Source organism: Anser brachyrhynchus, assembly GCF_964034855.1.
Source record: "Anser brachyrhynchus genome assembly, chromosome: 1".
In the NCBI taxonomy this organism is placed as follows: Eukaryota; Metazoa; Chordata; class Aves; order Anseriformes; family Anatidae; genus Anser; species Anser brachyrhynchus.
In genome coordinates, this window is record NC_137694.1 from 13,561,279 (window position 1) to 13,582,905 (window position 21,627).

Consider the following 21,627-nt stretch of genomic DNA (forward strand, 5'->3'; position numbering starts at 1 on the left):
CATGTCTGTGTCAGTCAGATCTGTTGTCTTGTTTTGCAGGTGGCCGATAGAGTCAGCCTAGAAATTAAGCAAATCCCTATGCAATTATTTTAGTTTTCTAAAGAGCAGTCCCCAGCAAAGCCTTTGCAGTCTTCCTTGCTGTTTAGAAGAAAACATGGAGTTATTTGTTGATAACTGTTATTTTTCATGGCATACACAAGAAATTAAACATACTGCTCTGTTTTCCTTTTATTAGGACAGGAGACATTTATCTCCATATAACACCTTGAGGTCAATATATGCAAATCCAGCTACAGACTTTCATGGAGAAGAGATAAGTGATGTCCCTTTGAACATGAGCAATAAGGAAAACATGTCATTTAGTCTAATGGAGCAACTTACAAGATCTCTTGTATCTTCTGTTAAAAAATCTTTTAATTTGAGAACAGTCCAGGAAATCAAATTACAGCAGCATATGGATGTTAGTATTTACCAAGTTCTGAAAAAAGTTTGTTTTGAGTAACCTCACAAATTTAATACAAGGTTCTCTAATATTACACTTCAATGAAGGTTAGCTAATTGCTTATCTAGAATTGTAATGGTTAGAAATTAGGCTTTATTGACTATGAGGCTCTGCAATGAAACCATTATTTAGAGCGTCAGCGTTAATGAGGACAAGCCAAAAAGAGGTAAACTGCCTGTTAAAGTGTATCACTCAGAGCATTAGAGAGGAGAAGGGAGTTTGCAAGATATCAGTGGAAAAAATCACGGGGAAAAGGCAATCTTTCCAAAGTAGCAATGTAATAGGTTAAGATACTTAGCAAACAAGGGCTATTCGTTAGCATGCACAAAATTAACATGCTATTTAATTTATATTAACTTTTGTGTAACTTTTTTATGTGGCTTGCTTAATATGTCTTTCTCATCAAATATCTCCTCTGAAGGCTGTAATGACACATGGTCTCTAAATACAGTAAAAATATTTGTTTTTCAGTTGCTGTGCTCATTGTAGCTGGTGACAGCTTGAAGGGAATTTCTCAGTGAATTATTGGAAACAAATATGCACAATAAGAAGAAATCAACATTCAGAAATGAAAGGATTATGAGATGATGAATGTAACACTTATACTGGCAGCAGATACTCCTGCTTCAACAGCAGCTCACAATATAATGAACTGTAAGATAAGCAGAGTGTGTGATGTGCAAACAATTTGTCATGTTACACATTTAAGAAATAAAAACTTGTATAAACTACTGAAGATGTGGCGTCAGATCCTGGAGTTCTTATTCAAGAAAAAAACCCTAGTGTTAAAATTGTTAATCCCATTCAAGTTCAAGTTAAATTTAAGTTAAAATGGTAGCAGTGGTTAAAATGGAATATGTGCTAGAGTAGGGAAGGCAGAATATACCAGCTTGCCTTTACCATAGAAGTATATCAAATGTCTTATTCTTCAGTATATTATTTCTTCAGTGAAATACTGACAGGACTTTAAAATTGTGTTACCTTGCTTGTGACAAATCTAGGTCTCGAGTCATCAGCATACGTAAGCCTTCTTCATTAAAGAAAAGGTTGTTTCCTCCAGACATGATGCCACATTTCCTTGATGGCTTTCCACCACTCACAAGCAGGAATCTATCAGACTCCAGCTGACCTGAATACACAGTAAATACATATTTATGATTTACTCCAAAGTGCTCCTGCTGCAAGAGTACTATTTCCAGAGGAAGAGAGCTAAATTAAACATTACTTGCAGAGTGAACAAATATTCATGCCAGTGTTTATGATTCAGTGTTTTCTAGAAAACTGCCACAAATCAAAACAAAATAAATTGTTAGCCCAGAAGTATGAAGTTTACTCTCCAGTTATGGAGCTTACTCTCCAGTTATTCACATGATTTTCTACTTCCCTTCATTTTTCTTAAGATAACAGCAATGTATCCAGCTCTATAAGGAAACTGCGTGCCATGTGCTAGCATGCAAGAAAGGGCTGTCAAAATTTGAAATGAACAGTAGTACCTATGAAAGGAGGAATTTGGTTACGAGGTGCTGCTTTATTCAAAATATGCTCTTCTTGCAATATTTGTTAGCAGGGGAAAACCTCGAGCTGTTTTTAGAGGAGTTTGCATGGATGCTGTGTATGCTCAGGCACTCACAGGGCTTTGAGTTCCCTCCTGGCACTGTCCACTTGGGGTCCCCGGTCTGCTGTGCCTGCTGAGCGGTGCTGAGCCATGGGGTCTGCTCCGAAGTATCGTTTGCCCTATGAAGGCCACCCAAAATTTCCTTTGCAGGGAGAAACTGCATAGCCCTAAAGCCCTTTTTTGTTTGCCTTGCTTGCATGCATGCTGTCTGTGCTGAAGTCAAACTACCCAACTGTATTCACTCGAAAAATAAATACACATTTTGTGAGAATTAAATTGACATATCCCTTTCCAGAAATTGTGTCATCATTCTCTTCTGAAATTATTTGCTGCAAGTACAATTTGCAGAAACTCTGTTTTGATGACATATTTATATTCCAACATGAACAACTTAGCAAAAAGTCAGTTACTCCAAAACAGGCAATTGATAGCCATCAAACATTCACAAACCATGCGTGAGAATTACATCTAAACAACTTGACTCATGGGAATAGTCTCACAGCATAGTTTAGATTCAGAAGCATGCAGAAGGTCTCATCTTTGAGCCCCAGGTTCCACTAAGACTAACAGGTAGAAATCAGGCTAAAAAAAGAAAAGAGATACCTTCAAAATCATCCTTAAGGAAGTCAGAATTCTTGGTACTTATTTTGCAGGTTGGCCCAGAGTACCCTGGGTCACAGATGCACTTTGTGCCGTTGATGCAGCTGCCATGCCCATTGCACATCTCCTCACACTGTGGACCAATGTACACGTTGTCAATGGCCCAGGTCACTGGCTGGGATCCAGCAGGATAAAATCCTTGGTACCACCTGAACCTTGCCAACCTGAAAAAGGCGTAAATGTACTTAATTTAAATGAAAGTCTTGTCTTTTGTTGTATACTATATATAAATATACCATCCTATACATACATATACAGTATTCTTTTTGGTGGAATTGATTTGATAATAGTTTAATTCTAGAAACTGACTGCTATGTCTAATTCCTTCATCTTGTCATCTTTATGCTGACATTCAATCCAAGTACTGACAGAAATAAAAATAACATTATTCATTAGCTACAATACCAAAACTGAATGACAGACTTGAAAATGGGATTTGAAATCTAACCACTCTTTTCTCCATCATCCATGGCAAGGATGATTGGCCGTGATCAGATGGATTTCCTTCTGCCTTGCTTTACAGCATCTTCGTCAGACCAGGCCACTCCCTGTCTTCTGGAGAATGAAATCCTGCTTCACACTGGCACCCTGCCTCCAGGGAGACCACTTGTGGAACTGGGCTGGTAAAATCTCACCCTCAATTACGTGAACAGAAAACACGATCTGCCATGTCACCAGGTATTCAACTTGCTTTCAGACAGCTTAATCTTAAAACAGACTGATAGTGCAAGTTGTTAATTTAAACTATATTCTCCTTTGGGTCCTGGCCTGTCATTTTTAATTCTCAGCCTAAGTGCTATTTGCATCAGTGCTGCATATAAAGAGGAACAGACTGGGGAAAGAGGGAAAACAAACTGAGCAGGGGAAAAACACTTGAGAGACTCATTTTATTCCCAAATGAGAAAATGTTTCAGAGGAGGAAGGAAACCAGAAGAGTGAGAAGGGAAAAGTGCTTAATTTACATGTTTAATATGACTTGTTAGAAACATCTAAATTGAGGGATGGACTCTTTATCAGGGAGTGTAGTGATAGGACAAGGGGGAATGGTGTTAAATTAAAAGAGAGTAGACTTACATTAGACATTAGGAAGAAATTCTTTACTCTGAGGGTGGTGAGGCCCTGGCACAGGCTGCCCAGAGAAGCTGTGGATGCCCCATCCCTGGGGGTGTTCAAGGCCAGGCTGGATGGGGCTTTGGGCAGCCTGGTCTGGTGGGAGGTGTCCCTGCCCATGGCAGGGGAGCTGCGACTGGGTGATCTTTATGGTCCCTTCCAACCCAAGCCATTCTGTGATTCTATGATAAACGCCGCAGGCGAATCAATGGCACAGGTAACTGACAAATGTTTTTGTCTTTATTTGCTAAAAAGGAATTTTTATGAGGTGATTCAGGTGGTAAGACGTAGCTGATCAGTGGGGATACTGCTAGCAGTTTCAAGAAAGGTAACTAAGAATCAGAGTTCTGCTGGAAGTCAAAAACATTGTTTTTACTATGTCCTGAGGTGAAGGACACAAGAATGAGGTTGGAAATGTTTTAAACTCCTCTTTAGGGGACATCTCTGTCCCTTGGGTTGTATTTGTTCCACCCCACAAGAACAGGGAGCCTCGCCACAGGCTCCCTGCTGGCCTGAGTGAAGGGTGACTGAAGCAAAGAGTGAAATACTAGTCTTGTTGAAGTCAGTAGGTGTTTCTTCACCAGCTCAGCAGGCCCAGGATTTTTTCCTTCAGAACCTTATGGGAATACTAAATATTAGATACAACTATTTGCTGATGACACACATTAATTTCCAAAAGAACACATGTAGTAGAAGTAACTGAAGTGTCTTCATCTTCATTTAAATATAATCACTCGACACCTTGGGGACAGAAATGCTGGTTCTATTTAGCATTACACAAGGAATCAGGTTTGCTGATTTTTTCTCATTATTCCAGTGGACTCTGGTGGGGAAAACCCCACATCAGCCCTCTGGCCCAAGGATGTCATTACACCAAAGGCTCCATGGATTCTGCTCTTTGCTTCTGGGTTCTGCTGACTACCAGCAACTGGGGAAGGAACAGGAGGGAAGACAGGCAAATGGGACATAATCAGTAAGGAACAGAGGACTAAAGCAAAATACCTGGAAGGTTTAAATGAGTCAGGAATCTATGTAGTCAAATTTTTCATTTGGGGGGTGCATTGGTAGTTGGGTAAAGAGTCAAATAATTCTTTTGGGCTAAAATAGAAGGACAGATGTGCTGCTGCAAAAGATGGTTAACTACTCTATGCTTGAAATGTTAACTGTCATAAAACAGAATATTCAAGTTTAAAATTTAAACATTTTCTTAAATTATTAAACATCCAGGCTTTTCAAACTTGGCTCTCATCTCCTATATAGGTCTTCTCATACTTTCAGAGGCACCTATGAAGCTACTTATTTAGTGGAAGGGCCATTGCACACAGTAGATTCATAAATACAGTCTCATAGTTGCATAGCTTGTTTTCATTCATACATACTACAGTTTAATCCTTAATGATGTGATTTTTTACACAAACTGAGTTGATACTATGACAGTTTTCCCTGAAAAAGTAAACAGTACTGTTTTGAACTTTTTTATGTGTAATTTTGAAAAGTTACATATTAAATTGCCTGCAAGCACAAATTATTTTTCTATCCTATGTATCTGTTATCATCCAATTTAGCACGTCCCACAACCTTAAAGTTCCTAAGTGACTGCAGCAGTTAATTTCTTAGCATCACAAAACTTTGCAATTACAAGAGACCTTGAATATTAAGTAAGTCCATTTCCTTTCACTAAGGTAGAATCAAGTTTGTATTAGCTCACATTTTACTGTATTTTCTAATGAATCTCAGATGTCATGCAAAAACATCTTTGATGAATTAAAATATCCAATGAAGGAAAAACATTCAAAGAGCTTTAAAGACAGTCAATTTTGCATTTATTTTACTATACAATCCACTTCCATAAACACGTTACCAATCAGATATATGGATAAATAGGAAATTATTTGTGGTTACTCTACATTAGTATTAGGCATGACATATTTTTGGGAATCACCTGAATACTAACTGCCCCTCAGGGCAAAAAGTGGAGAAAGATTGGTCATTTGGTCTGCTCTAATGCCACTGTTCTTATGGACCGCACATGTTGGGAGACCATTTTGGTTGGAAAACAGACATAAAAAGAAAAAAACAAGCAGCTGGGAGGATTAGAAGCTAGACACTTACCCACAGAGGTGCAGTTTTCCAAAGTGAATGACCTCCCTCCTCCAGCCCTGGGTGGTGCCTGCATAGTAAGTGCTGCTTGGGTGATGTTCAGTGGAGCACAAGGAGCTGAGGTGGCTGCTGCTGCTGTAGCACAAAGGGAGAAGGAGGTGCCAGGTCGCCCCCAGATCTCGTGAGAACTCCAGTTTTACAGGGTCAGCAGATGAGCTATCAGTGGTGCAGCCAATATTGATCTGGGGTCCAAGACATGAAATGCAGAAGATGACAAAGGGTATGCTGGGACACCTAATCACTCTTCATCTTAGTCTCTCTCATGTCGTATGGTATTTATTTAGCCCAGAAAGATGGTGATTTAAGAATTCATTTAACAACTGCAATGATGAAATCAGGACATGCACATGGACATGAACACTTGCACATTGCCCTACCTGTCCATGTGCATATTACACTCTGGGTCATTGTAAAATGAATGTAATATGAAATCCCCAAATACTTCCACTAGAGAAAACTTAATTAGACAAAATCCCAAAGGAGGAGAGCTGATAGCATGGCTGGAGCAAACGTATCAGCTCAAGAATGTGGACTTTTTAAAACCAGAAATATTAGAACAAAATCTGCAAACATAAACTTGGTAAATTGCTGAGCTGCATTATCGAAAAGCTTATGCCACAGGAATTACCCTTCAGGGCATCTGGTGTATCACTTCTATGTTCTTTAGCTTTTATACTCACTACCCTTTCTGCTCATGTATGGCAGCGAAGTCTGAGGTGACAGCATTGAAAAGAGTGTCATAGCTGGACTGGATTTAGATTCAGTGTCACACCAAAACACAGTGTGACAGTGACAAACTTCTCAAGGTGTTCTGACAAGATTCCTGATGTGCAGAACAGTAGAGAAGGCAAAAAACCTACGTGACCTGCAGCGCTACTGGTACCCTGTAACAAATCATATATGTTTTATACAGAATCTGAGACCTTTTATGATATATTTTTTGCATGCCCAATGATATATTTTTTGCATGTTCAAATTAGTCTGCTTTGCTTTCACGCTGATATTAAGATGTTCTTTCGGTTTCAGATTGCTTATATAAAAGAATTAGTTCCTTTACAGGATGACTATGTCACATAAAATAACATGTACTCTATTTACTGTGCAATAAATAAAAATTTATTGCAGATGAAATACAAAGCCTGTACTAAAACTACAAAATATTTTGTACTTTTAGATATCTTTGTAGTGAAAAATAAGTGCCTTTCTAACATACTGCTCTGTAACAAAAATGTATTTCTAAAGCCCAGTTATATTCAGGACAGTGCATGAATGTTGAAAATGTATCCTACATTGAATTTTCTTCATCACTCTTCAGCGCACATGAGAGCCATCAACCTACATTTGACTAGAAGGGTTGTCTACTCATCTGGAAGCTTAGAGCGATGCTTGACCCAATATAGTTTTTGACTCTTGAGACACAGAAAGAAACTCTATTGCATTATGCATAACTGCTTCATTTATACTAATATCCACAAAAACGTGAGTTGAAGTCATTTAACGTCCTTAAAACAATGTTCTTACCACATATGGAAGTATGTATGGAGATTTTATGAGGTTAATGCCCCGAAGACTTATGAATATCTTAAAATGACCTCAAACATTTTTGTTCTACAGGCAGTAATCTATATTTTAAAACAGAAAATGGTTTACCTTCAATAATTTATGAAGTAGTTGCATGACAAACTGAAGCATGCATGAGTACACAGCTAAACCAAGTTTTCTTGGAAAACTCTTAGTATCATTTCTTTAATTGTTTATAAATCAGTATCATTTGGTGTTTAATGCTACAGCATGCTACATCTTTGTTAAAACAGCCTTGTAATTGTGGCATGGCAATTTACATGAAAGATTCTTTCACAATATCTTAATAACAATATAATGACTTCTCTAAACAAACACATAATAGGCTGAAAGGTTACTCCCATCAGTGGCTGTCCAAGCCAATGCACAGTTTAGGTTTTAGGATAAACCAGAAGCACAGTTTAGTTTAGACTATGTGTTGTCATTGGGAGTGTCCGCTTCCACTGATTATGTAAGAAGCATGAAAAATATGCTCCTTAGCCATGACATTTAGATAACTCCTTAAGATGGGATGAATTCAGACCATTGTGGCAAAGAATAGCTTCCACTAGATCCTTTATGAAAGCATGGGCAGAAGCAAAAGGAAAGCAGAGGCTTGGCTCTCAGAAAGTACAGCCAGTGCAGTAAAGCCAGCCTGCAGGAAAATGATTTCTAGTGTCACAGATGAAGTTATAGCTCCCCACTGGGCCAGATCATGGAAATATTTCTACTGCATACTTATACTGAGCAGGTTGTAAAGTAGCAATCTAGACTTTCATTACATTGTGGTGTTCATTGTCTTGCCTGCCAGTAGGGACTCTCCAACTTGTAGGACATGTTATTAGTGCAAGTATATATGAATGGACAAAGCAGTAATTTAGGCAAGAAAATAGGAGACTGTGAGGCAGAATTCTCCTTATCTGTGTGATAAAAGCTTCAGGATACACCCACAAGAGGGAAAGTAATATCAAAATAATTACAGGGGAAATTAAAGAGACTTCTCTGCCTGGCAGTCACAAAGTGCTGGGCAAACACACTGAAGAGCAGAACCTGAGAGAACAGAATGCCCTGAGCAAAATGCCAAGTAATTTTCTGAGGATAAGTACCTCAAATTGGATTACGGTGTTTTCATTCACACTTAGATCCCTTGTTGTAATGGAGTGTTCTCCTATTTCATTTGAAACAAATACCATAGCTGAATCTTCCTCACTGTGAAAAAAAAAAAAAAGGTATTTTAGAATCAGTTTATTCCACAGTCACTTTTTTCTAATTTATTGCTGAGTGATGCTTACGGAGCTCCCTTAGATGAATATGGGCAATAAAGCCCAATGTTTCCACCAGGATAGAAAAACCAGTTGTCCTCTTTGGGACCAAAGTCAAAGGTATCCAAAAGAATCACGGGATTTTTAAGGTTATTTCCATCAATAATGAAGTCATCTATGATCCAGATTTCTTCTTTTTTGCCTACAAAGAAAAGGGGAACATTCCTATTAACACCTAATAAAACTATCATTAAAAAGCAGACTAGTGGCTGATATTTATGGATTACACTGAAAAAAGGGTGCTAAAGGCTTCATAGGCAGTCTTTCCATAGTCCCCATACTACTCTACAGAATTAACTTTTATTTCTGTAAAATGTACAGAAGTCACAGCAAACTGAAAAGTGAAAAACCTATGCTAAGCAAGTATCTTCCACTTAAATCACATTTACTTTGAAACTATATCGTCAGTGTCATCTTTAGTTAAGAATCAGCTAAATAAGCAGCTGCCTAAAAGGATGATTTAATTCTACAACTTTTTCCTTGCACTCAGCAGCCTGTATTTGCCAGCCAAGAGCTCTTTGAAAGAAACGGAAACTCTGAGTGACCTTCTTTCAAATGGATTATGAATTCAAATGTGTTGCAAAATTAGTATTTGCAAACTGGAGAGAAAGGATTAGATTGCCAGATCTTTTGTGTAATTGAACTTTTTCTTCATCTATCTAAAAGCCTTTCTGTTGATCAGAGAAAGTTAAAGGGCTTCTTTTATATGAAATTTGTATTTAAAGATGATTTCTACAAGAAAAGTTTAGTTAAATGTTTTAGACAAGACCCATCAGAAACATGAACTGGAACTGGATTCTTAGGTCTGGATTTGAATTTGCTTTTTTGTTAGAGCTATGCTAGGTATTTGCCTGAGTGGCATAAATAATTGCTGTATCACTAGGTCTAAATGATCACTGGAATTTGTTAAGAGTCCTTAATGCCAACTCCTGCTAAGAGATGTGTGTAGAGTAACTGAGAACAGAAGACAGTTTTCTTCAGCTGGCACATGTCCTCTAATCAGGAGGAATAAGCTGTGTTCCTCTTGTGGTTTTCTACAGTCCTTTACAATTTAATCCAAAGATTAACTGCTCAGTACATTCTCTTTCTAAATGTTTTTTTAATGCCTAGTTAATTCCAAGCAAGGTAGGCCTAATTCCCATCTACACATGGGACACTTTTGTATAATTTGAGTATTGTAATGGGGCCTCAGTGTAAAGGACAATCAGGTCTATTAAAAATAATGAGAAGAACCTTTGTGAACTTTATTGGTGTTGCTTGATCTCCCAAACCATCCAGGGTCAAAGCAGATAGTATTCTGCACACTATCAAAGGTATTAGGTTAAGGTACTTCCACTTTAAAACATACAGAAACTTCATAAGAACTTTAAATATAACCTTCTGATAGTTTTAATGGAAGGTCTTAAAACATAAGAAAACAGGATTTAAGAGTCTGTATTCTTGTTGAGTCCAAAAATCCAGCCTCTGACAGATGCTAAGCTTTGCAATTATGGATCTGGAGGCCCATGGGTGTCTATTTCTTACCATTGTTGTAAGGTTGCCAGAGTCTGAAACGTGTGGCATTGCTTTGGGCTGTGTAGGGCAGAGGAACATTGATAAAGAGGACATCTGTAGTCTGTGTGAAGTAAAACTCATCTATCAGGTGCCAAGTGATGCCACCGTTGACAGAATACTGCAGCAGAATAGAATGAGACCTCTCAGGGGTACCTGGAGCAAAGAGGACATGTTCATTATAAACTGGCTTTAAAAAACACTAGTGCAAAAACATTTCTTCAGGTGTAAATATAGTTAGCTTACTCAGACATCTATTACAGAACATGAACTAGCTTTTATAACAATTAAAGCTGTTGAGAAGTTTTATGTGTATTAAACACATACAAATCCCTGTGCTTTCCTGTGCTTGTCTTTCTGGAATATGCTAATGAATTAGGGACTAAATTTGCATTGATGTTTGTTATAAGTACAGGCAGACTTCATTTACTTAGATAAGAAGCTGTATCAGTGTTTTATATATATATATATATGTATATATAACACTGATACATACATATATATATATATATCAGAACAAATCAGCTCCTTCTTCCACAGATATTTTTTGGCAATTCAGTAGTTATTTGCTTGTTGTTCCTAGGTACCAGACATTATCACTATCTGTAACGCTCATAGGCAGACACAGCTTTCACTACTTTACCTTTTGTGGGTCAAGTAGTAAAATCCAGCCTTGTGCCTTCAGCTATTCCTGCCTTTTGGAACAATAATTTTAGTCATCTTATTTTTTAATATTTTGACAAGGATCATATTTAAGAATATTTTCAAGACATAATTTGGTAAAATAAGTCTTCACATAGATTTTGCTTTTAAACATGAAGTATTGGGTATGTTATTGTTTTGGGGCATGTTATGTTTTTTTGGCTAATATTTTTTTCCTCTCTTTTGCATAGAAGTCTTTAACAATAGTAATGAACAGCCAAGGATACATGATAAAATGCTTATTAAAAGATTTAGCTGAGATTTTCGTTTGAGAAGAAAGAAGTGGTTCAAAACTATTTTCACTCTGTTCTGTGTCTAAGCGGCAAGTAAATTAAGGTCCATCCCAAGTCCTTCCACCTTCCACCAAAGGGAGATGGCAATTGCATGTTGAAATTTCAACCTTGAAGCACCAGTTCCACAAGTAAAGCTGTGAAAAACTTCCTGAAACTGCATGGGAGTAACATGAATGCTCAACCAGCTTAGTGGCTCTTCACTGGGATACTCCTGAGTGGGATAAAATTATTTTGCAAGGCCAAAAAGGGCAGGTGTTTGGAACATGGTAAGACTGAGTCATTGGATTGATTGTACACACACTAGAGAAACTGTTTCAGGCTTAATACACCAACTTGTGAGCTTAGCTTGCAGAGTCTGACTATCTTTCATACACAATTAAATAGAATTATGGTGTTTTAGTTTTCTCTATCGTACCTGCTAGGAAGTGAAATGGTAAGAATTCAGTGGACTGAAACTTGAAAATGAAAAACTCTGTAGTTCCTTACCAGTCCCTTAAGTAATCTACTATAGGCACCATTTTATGACTTAAAAAAAAAAAGTTGAATTATTTTTTTTTTCCGCTATAGTGCAAAATCTAAAAATCTTGAGCTATATTGTTTTTCTTCTGCTCAAAGACAGTGCTAGCTATGCTGTTTTTGACACCACCACAGTTTACTTTTTTTTCTGAGGAATTGCACAGATGGCCACCTAGTCTGGTAGGGAGGTAGCGATGATGTGAAAGCTCAAACAAGTTCCTATATTATCTACCATAAACTGGTGATCGTGTAAACTGTAGTTGGAAATGTAAATCTATACTATTTTTCTGTGGTACTAATTTATAGGGATAAAGCTAGAGAAGTGATAGGAAATCAACAGTGATCTTACCTTTGGCTATAAACTTAAATGAAAACTGGATGTACACAGTATTAGTGCAATCTAGATCTCTTGAAACCAGCATTCTCAGTCCTTCCTGCAAATACAGAATATATCATGTGAATCACAGTTCCCATTATTGAAGGTTCTCTGCAACTTACTATTGTCTGGATGTTGTCTGCCACTGACTGCTCTGGCAGCAAGAGAGGTAGCTCTGTCCCTTCTTTTCTCCCAGGCTGAAAATTAGAATAGTGATAGCCTTGACAAAGTGATCCACAGTAATGGAAGGTGCTAGATATAGGTCTTTGCAACCTCTAGAGGCACAGCTCCATGATCAGGTACAGACATAGGTTCAGCTCATTCAGCTCATGCCCTGAATCACCAGGATGTCATCTGATCTGCAAGCACTGTAGTTGACTTACTCAGACATTCAGTCCAAATTCATATACCCATTCTTTCAGCAAACCATATAGCAGCTGAGCACCCTAATTTTCAAGGAGGAAGTCTCCTCTCAAGGAGCTCTTTTCTGTGCCTCCAGAAATTATTTTTTGTACAAATATCCTCTTCTGTGGTAACCTCTTGACTCAGGAAGGGATTGTTCCTTTTCCTGTAGTAAGGAAAAGGAGTGGGTGGGAAAAGTCATAGTGACCTGTAAGATCCTGTCCATCTCTACAGATGAGCTCAATGTTTAGTGGATCCTGGAGACAGACCTGATCCCTGTTCTGCAGAGGATCTAGCAAACTCCACCTCACAGAGCTTTTCTCTTTCTCAGACCCCTTTCCCCAAGGAACAACCTGCAGGAACAACCAAGCCAAGTTTTAGACAATTCACAACCTCTGATTTATGATTTAGATTATTTAAAGAGGTTGAACTGGAGTCTAGGTTTTGAAAAAACATATTTATAAAGAATTAATTTCTACATGTGAAGTTATTAAACTCTGCTTTTCAAGGGCACCTAAATTCACCATGTCAAATGAAAAGACTCGTGTAAGCTTAAAATTTTTTGTTCTTATCTGAACAAAAGTCTTTTATGGGGAGAAATGTTTATCTGTTATGTTGAAGAACTGAGAAGTTCAGAAAACATGACATTTCCTGTTCTTTTTAGACCTTTAGTTAAAAACAAACAAAAAAACCCTCCTTAATGAGCTAAAAAACTTTTAAAAGATACACATAAGTAAACCACATTCTAACTACACAAACTTTGAATTCCTAGACTACAGTGATTAGTATCATTCAAAATATTCAAAAATCAGTCAGAGGATTTCAAGACAGACATCACAGATTGCAATGAGTACTGCATTTCCAAATCACTCACTTGGCCTCACGAATCACAACTGCAGAGTTTCATTTTTTTCCTTTGGAAATTAAGGAGGAATTTATAACCAAAAACAATAACAAAAAAACCACATTTGTTCATAAAAACAACTGTAACAAACATGGTGCATGTTTAGGGCAGAAAAACACGAGAAAAATGAAAATGTCAAATTCTAACCTAAAGACTTTGAAATGAACTTACGGAGGAAACAACAAAAAATCACTTTCTCTTCCTAACTCTACTATTTTTATTCATTTTTTTCAATGTAATGAATCTCTGACCCCTTTAAAAATGAGAGCTGTTCCAGACTTGATGGTGTCACCATTCAGGTTTCCCCTCTCAGCACCATAGACCTCAGGCCAAAGGTCTGGATGCAAGTTACCATTGAAATCATCCTTCAGGACAGATGGCAGAGGAATGACAGGGACACAGTATGGACCACCAAAGCCTCTGTCACACCTAGCAACAAATTCAGAGGAAAAGGTATTATCCATCTGGCCTAGATAAAACACAACATCTTTTCTATAAAGTATGGAAAGCAAGTTGCTACTTACACACAATGATCTGCATCACAGATGCCGTGGCCTGAGCACATCCAAGGGCATCCTGTAGCCAAGATCACATTATCAATAGCCCAAGAATCAACACCAGAAGCATAGTTGTATTGAATCCATCTGAATCGTGTTCTGGGAGAGCTAGAAAAAATAGAGTGAATGCATTTCAGGCTTCAAAATGTTTCCTCCACAAAGTGTTACATAATAAAGAAAGTCCTATGGACTTCAGGAGAACAAAAACATTTTAATAAGCACAACACTTTGTATTTGGAAAAGTCTTATACTCCATTGGAAACTGGAAGTTTCAATTTCTCAGATGAGTTTTCAGGCAAAATTCCAGCAGATCTAAACGAAGATGTCTGAAGTGAACCAGTGTTGTGACTCTTCCTGGTTAGCAAAGTAGTTGAGCAGAAACTACCAGCTTTATTAGCATCCAACAGCTCTATAAGTTGCTAGTAGAGTTGAAACAATATAACTGCTTCAGAAAAGTAATAAGTAGTGAATGTTTATTTATATGTAGTGTTATGTAAAGAAAAATGAAGATTACATGCACTCATGTATATTTGTATAATAATGTATGAATATATGTACAAACATGCACCTGCACACCTGCTGCGGTAAATGCTGACTGCCTTACTATGCTCAGATGGGGAAAATACTTTGGAAAAAAATCTCTCAAGATGGTATGGATTAAATAATATTGTAGGTGTTCAAGCAGGAAATGTTCTGTGGAGCTCATCCTAGACCAACACACTAGGAAATACCCTCTGACTTTGACTGGGTCAAGCTATCTTCATACTTGTGAAGAAAATTATGGAAGAATCTTCTTGGACGAAGATGTATGGTTCTGTGGAGTGTACTATGAGATTAGAAACCAAGATGTGAATCGTAGTCCCTGTTCATTTACTGTGTCCACTTTTACTAGCATATTTTCAAGGTGGTGGAATTTACAGAGATAATATGTAGGGTGCTTTTAAGAATTATGGAACTATTCAGAGTAATGGTAAGTAAGATTATTGTAATCTGTTATTTCTGAACTAGTGCATGGTTTTATTCGGAGAGATGGATGTCAGCTTATCTGCCACATTCATTTACAACAATGTGATATCACTATGAGACAGGCAGATCTCTCCTCCTGGTCAAAAAGGTGGAGGTGGCACATCCAGTAACACGCATTTTGACTTGCGGAGTGCTGTGATTGATGTGCCTAAATCTTGGATGACAAATAACATTATTACTGATGTGAAATAACAGAAAATACCCTTATATGAGAGGATGGGTCAGTGCATTCATTCTTGTTTCTTACTGGGTAAATGTTAGAAAAACTTAGTTTAGAATTCCTGTTCTTTGATGCCATAGATTGAGGGCAAGACTTAAGAATTCACTGATCCAAATTTGTTACTTACTTAAATTCCTGCAGTTCATATTATATCTGATGAAATATTTTGAAGTGAAATTTAAAATTCTGATGGCATGACAACACACATTTAATAATTTAAAAGACATGCAGAAAATTCCCAAGCTGGGGGATGTTTGCTCAAATTAGATCAGCAAAATCTATATCATGCTAAACAGCTAGAACAGTGCTCACTATGTTGCAGGTGGAAGGTAGACCGTAATTCTCTTCCAATTTTGGAATCTTTCTGAAGTGTAGATGGAGCTCTCGGTGTAGTGCTGACAGCCAATGGTTGGAGGCACACACTCCTCTGTCACCAAGTGCCAGTCTCTCCCATTGTTTAAAGAATACTGCAGGTGAATGCTATGAGAATTGCTGTATGGCTTGCTGCAACCCATGCTTAGCTCAAACTGCAGGAAAGTAGAGGCTGATACATGAAAGTCCCAAGTCTCCGCAAAGCGAGGTTTTCCTAATAAAAGAGAGAAACAACAAAAATGAAATTGAATGCCTTATGCATATGCTTTTGGTACTGTCATTCAGATTTGTTATCTGCATTTTCATCTCCCTCTTTTCAGCTTCTCTTCCCTGCAGATTACTATATACTTGAATCTCTGAATACCTTCCATATTGTAAAAACTTGACCCACACAGAATTTATAAAATAGGTGCATACAAATGTAGTAGTGCTTGGTGACACATACCGATGTTTTCACTGAACATCAGAGCTGTATCCATAGATAGGCACTCAATGTCTACTTGTCCCCCTTGTATTCTGTACCAGCTTGCTTGTAAGTCCACAGTTCCATCAAATTTATCCTGGAAGCCAGTTTGAGAGCTGTCATTCATCCCTATAAGCACATCATCCAAAGCCCACTGAGACGAATGCTTCCCTATAAAAAGCAGAATGGGTGAGTTAGTGGAGTCCCTGTTAGTTATTTTTTCATAACTGCATCCTGCATTCATGTAGTGAGTTGTGCTCAGTCACAGACAGACCGCTGTTAAACATGGCTAACACATTGCTCAAGGATGAACCTGGACTCTAAATTATGTTTCTTTTTCAGCTTCAATGCCTTCATCATTGTGCACTCTCCCTGCGTTTGAATGAGACATTTCCTGAGCCCTTAGGTTGGGGATTTCCATTTATCAGTCACAACTTTCCTGTTATTCCCCACAGCTAAATCAGAAAGGCCTCTGACTAACTCCCAAATTACCTTTTGATTGGAAGAGGATAGCTTTCTACTGGCATGCTAAAAATATTGTCTTACTGTACAATCACTTTCGTACCCTTATAGAAGAAGAAAGACTTGATAAATTGTGAGCTCACGACGATGTGCCAGGACTTATGTCTTGCCAACAAGAGGAACATGGGTCATGGCTGATAGAGCCACTCTGCACTGAGTTATGTCAGACAAAGGATAATCTATGAAGGAGCTATCGTCTGTAACGAGGAGTGGTTGTCACCTGTGGGCACTGGTATGGAAGGCTGTATTTCAGCCTCCCGTCACAAATTCTCTCTCTCACTGAGATCCAGAGGACTGCTGTCAGGTAGCCTTACAGAGACCACTCTCAGCAGAGACAGATGTCACCCAGATGCCTCCAGAGGCAAGCAGCAACCAGCAGGACATAGGTAGAGAGCAACAGGTCTGACATCTCACCACTAAACAGTGCAAACTGCTATGGCAGAATGATGGTCTGTGGTCCACCAATTCCTGTTCAGCATTTTTCTCGAATGAACTGGCTTTGTAGCTAAATCACATCCTCTTGTCTTGTCTACTCTCTTCCCTAGTGAGGACAGTTAACTCCAGCATGTATATTGTATAAAAATGTACGAATAAAAACAGCCATCAAAATGATAAATGATATCCAAGAAGCTGCATACCGTAATTACCTGACTGTAAGCTATGTTCTTTTCTCCCCAGGGAGCTGCTGTTAAAATGTACTTTTCTATATGTCTGAGCATCACCTTCTATTTCCTTCAGGGAGCCAGGAGCTCCTGACTTGCGCAAAGGTGAAACGCTCAATAAGGACACTTTTACTAGTAGTAATGTGCCACAGTGCAAGGCAGGAGCTGTCACGGTGGCTGTAGCTATCAGTCAGCATCAGGGCTTTACTTTCATCTGAGGATGCGGGAAATATCTGAGTGGGCTTTGGAGGTGGAGCAGAAGGCAGAGGCACGGGGCTCTGGGTATGCAAAGATGTTAATATAGAGAGTTCTATAATATATATCTATGATTCTATGAGATGGGAGCTACTATGTAGGCAGGTTCAAGACCAAGTTATGCCTCCCCTTCCAAATCAGAAGAAAAATGAGATGTGTTAGCCATTTTACATCCCAGCTCACTCTTTACTCAGGTAAGTCCTCTCATCTTATTCAAGCTTTTCTGTGTAAACTTTTCCCCTCCTCTCCTCTCAGCATCTTTGGTTTAAACTTGGCTTTTAAACAATTTTAATCTTAAACACCGTATTGTGCTTGGGTGTTATAGAAGAAAATTATGTCTGTAGCATGACTAAGGAAAGCCTAAACATGCACTTACAGCATCCAAACTGTTCACCACAATGTGTTTTTAGTAACCTGAGGTTTCTGCAGCACACGCCCATATGGAGAAGCACTCATGCTTGGGTTGGATAAAAACATTTAATGAATTCTTAGGATGGCATTGCATACCATGTTGTGGCTGCCACCACCTGAAAGCTGTGGCAGGGGTTTTGGCCTCCCGAGGTAAGTCTATCGAAACAACCTGAGGTTCCAGGTACGACATGAAGTCCAGCTCTCGCAGTAAATGCCAGGTGATCCCGTTATCATTTGTGAATTGAACCACGAGACCTGTAGTTAAAATCAAGCAAGGCAGTTAGTCTGACTGTGCAGAGAAGAGGGGGGCAGCTCTTCAGCCTGTGCTCAGGAATTGCCAGCCCTCATCCAGTGTACACCACTGACGTGAGTGTGTCTCCCCTATCCATTTGGCATTTCCTGGTCCAGGAGCATTTTGTGCTCAAGACCTGTTGCAAACATGGCATGGGCTCACTATCTGCTACATGTTGTGTTGCTTGTCTTCACCAAACTCAAAGGATCAAATCTTTTACTTATTGAGGGTGTAACGTGCCTTTCTTAATACAGTCAGTATTTATTTCATGTGGAGTATTCCTAGAGTTTGTGTGGGACACTAAGTTGTAATTCTGATAGCTGGGCTTCCCATAAGGGGTAGTTCAAAATGTTTATGCTACCTATGCAAGCTCGCAGCATCTTTAAAACTGAATTATCTTAATATTTAGATAATTTAAGATAGTCTTTGGATCTTACACACATTATGGTAAATAGTAGCACATAGCAGAATTTTGAAATCACTAATGAGCTCATCACAGGGGATAATGCAAGAAAGAAGCACTTCCTATGTATATTTCTCCTCTTAAAACTCTTTTATACTGGAGTACTTTCAAAGATAACAGATTTTCTTGTGTCTTACAGCAGTGCAAATGAGAAGAGAATCAAACCCTTACTGTAATCTATGCTGAAAGATGACAGTTCTGAATTGGTGTCAATACAAATGCCGTACACCAGGAAACAGTCCATTGATGTTAAATGGTTTATAATGAGAGAAAAACAAGTTTTTCTCAGTGACAGTGACAGAATTTCTCAGTGATTAGTGACTTCTGTCTTCATGCAACTAGACCACTTTACATAGGGAATCTGCTCCCAAAACTCTGCTGATCCTTCCCAAATCCAAATATCAGTCCCATCTCCATCACAATAATTCTAAGCATGTAGGTAAAATAAGGGAGGATGCAGCTGGGAGAGATGAACTCCTTCACACTAAACATATTTCCTTCTGCAGCTTTATAATTTTGTGTTTCAGGTAAATTATGCATGAGAATGGGTTGAAAGGCAATCTTTTATCAGACCCACTGATGGAGATGAAAACTGAATAAATTTTCAGGCACACAACTCTTCTTCAGGTGAGATATGGAAGTTGACAAATTTATCCTGAACTTGAAGTTTATTCCTTGTGTTTCAGACCTGAAGAAAGTCCTGTGTACTTGTATACCTACCTGTTTTCCAACATTTTCAAGTAGTTTAATAGAAGCAACTATACCTCTTCTTGCCAATCTTGTCTTAAACCATCACAGCTCGAAAGAAATTACTGTTACTAATAGAGCACCATTAGGTTTGGTAAAAATAAATATAAAAAAAATATGGGATAAAAGTAAATAGACTTCTTTTTAATTGAAAGTTAACTTATGTACCATTTACGAAGAGTGAAGAGCTAACTGAATAATGTTAAAAATGAAACAGACTTTCTCATTTTGTAGAGACAGTAAAAGGTAAAAGCACTATAGAAGACCCCAAGTACAAAAAGCTTATTATAAGGAAAAGAGATTTTACCTTCATTTCTGGCTCTTGGTCTGTTGCAGGAGTTGCCAGTAGCCTTGCTTCCAATTTGTACATAAAATTGAACTAGCCTGTTAAAAAAATATCAGATTAGAAGAGAAGTGCAATTATCTTCTAATAGCACAAGGTTAGTTAGGATAAATCTTTTCTCCTTAACTAATGTGGCATTTTCAGTTAGGTCATTATTTCAGGCTTATTGATCAGGTAGTGATCCTACTGAAATCAAGCATTGCCATAGTAAAGAGTAGGGGACCCACGACAGAAGTTGATGTGTTTTATTGATCCTGTGCCTAATAAATATATTGTTGAACCGAGCGGGAGACTTTAACAGTTCCTTCCTTCACACAAAGATGCAAAAATGCTAAAGCCAAATCTGCAACTTACATCAGGTCTTACCTTGATCTCTTCTAACTGGAACCTGATTTAAGCCTTAACAGATAACAGTAGAGTTTAAATGGAGTTATTACATCCTCTCTAAATCACCAGTCTCTTTTTGATTGTTAAATTCTTAATGTAAAAAAAATGTCAGTAATAAGCATTCATGGGATGTTTCGTGAACTAGTCACTTGGAGTATGAATCTATACATTTTAATTTAATTGAATATTATCTTGTTCTTTTGTTATGAGACAGGGAAGAAATGTTCCTCATTTGCCTTTTTTGTATCTTCCCTGTAGTCATTACTTTTTATAACTTCCATACTTCTCCTCCTCCTTTCTATGGTAAACCATGGCAACATTTTCATTCGCATGATAGTTTTTCCATATCCTTGATTTTTTCCATAGCTATTTTCTGAAACCCTTCTAAGGCTGCAACATGCCTTTGAGACAATGATGTTGGTTTAACTGACAGAATTTTGGACAAGCCCGGAACATCCCTATCTAGCTATATTTGAATTAATAATTATCCCATCCTTGTGCTCCAAAATCTTGTCATTTTTATCACAGTCTACAGTGATGCCTTGGTACACTTGTTGAATTGTTATTTTTAATTGTGAATCTGAGGTGTCAGTGTAGTTTACATTTTCTTTTAGATGTGCACTGTTTTACTAGTAACAACAATTTTTTTAAATTAATGTCCTGTTGCTCACTTGCCAAATTTCATTACATATTTCTGATATTTGTCTGAGGCTTCTCTGGTCATAACTAATGTAAAGAGCAGTGACGTGACTGAAAAGGCCATTGCCCCCTCATCTACTCCTTCTTCACAGGTCATCTGCATTGCACACCTGAAACAACGCCAGAACTGAGCAGGGAACGTGGGCTCATACCTGCCCTGAGCTTTTGCACGCTGAAAGTTGGCAAGGCCATTCTCCTTCCTGTTTCCTAGACAAGTTTTGACTTATGATGATGCCTGCCTGTTGTTTTATTGTAGTACTTGCTGATGTGATGTTTTTGAGAAGCAATTGCTTGTCTCTTGTGCTGGGAGGCATCTTGGTGGAGTACACAGGGAGAGGTGGGGTTATTGCCAAGCAGGGACTTGGGGGAAAAAAGAACATGAATCAAAAGGAAACTAGGCTTTGTTAATTCTATTGCTTGTAGATAACTTCTTTATTTTAAATACTAGTTTTCAAGGTGGATTTATGGCTCTGTGTGAAGAAAGAATGCTTGATTTGTCACTCAGATAACTCCCCACAAGGATAACTCTTTTTGC

General features: G+C 38.2%; 1 protein-coding gene across 1 annotated transcript in view; it reads right to left on the reverse strand.

Annotated features, from left to right (window-relative positions):
• RELN (reelin) overlaps positions 1-21,627 on the reverse strand; it is a 293,615-nt gene that overhangs the window by 37,451 nt on the left and 234,537 nt on the right. The window contains exons 31-43 of the mRNA XM_080575334.1: positions 19,971-20,047; positions 18,258-18,416; positions 16,294-16,482; positions 15,789-16,062; positions 14,198-14,338; positions 13,925-14,102; positions 12,341-12,425; positions 10,454-10,636; positions 8,900-9,071; positions 8,714-8,816; positions 6,000-6,229; positions 2,721-2,941; positions 1,484-1,631 (exon numbers count right to left, since the gene is read on the reverse strand). Of these exons, the coding sequence (XP_080431460.1) occupies positions 1,484-1,631; positions 2,721-2,941; positions 6,000-6,229; positions 8,714-8,816; positions 8,900-9,071; positions 10,454-10,636; positions 12,341-12,425; positions 13,925-14,102; positions 14,198-14,338; positions 15,789-16,062; positions 16,294-16,482; positions 18,258-18,416; positions 19,971-20,047 (2,160 nt within the window). The remainder of the gene's footprint in view (positions 1-1,483; positions 1,632-2,720; positions 2,942-5,999; positions 6,230-8,713; positions 8,817-8,899; positions 9,072-10,453; positions 10,637-12,340; positions 12,426-13,924; positions 14,103-14,197; positions 14,339-15,788; positions 16,063-16,293; positions 16,483-18,257; positions 18,417-19,970; positions 20,048-21,627) is intronic.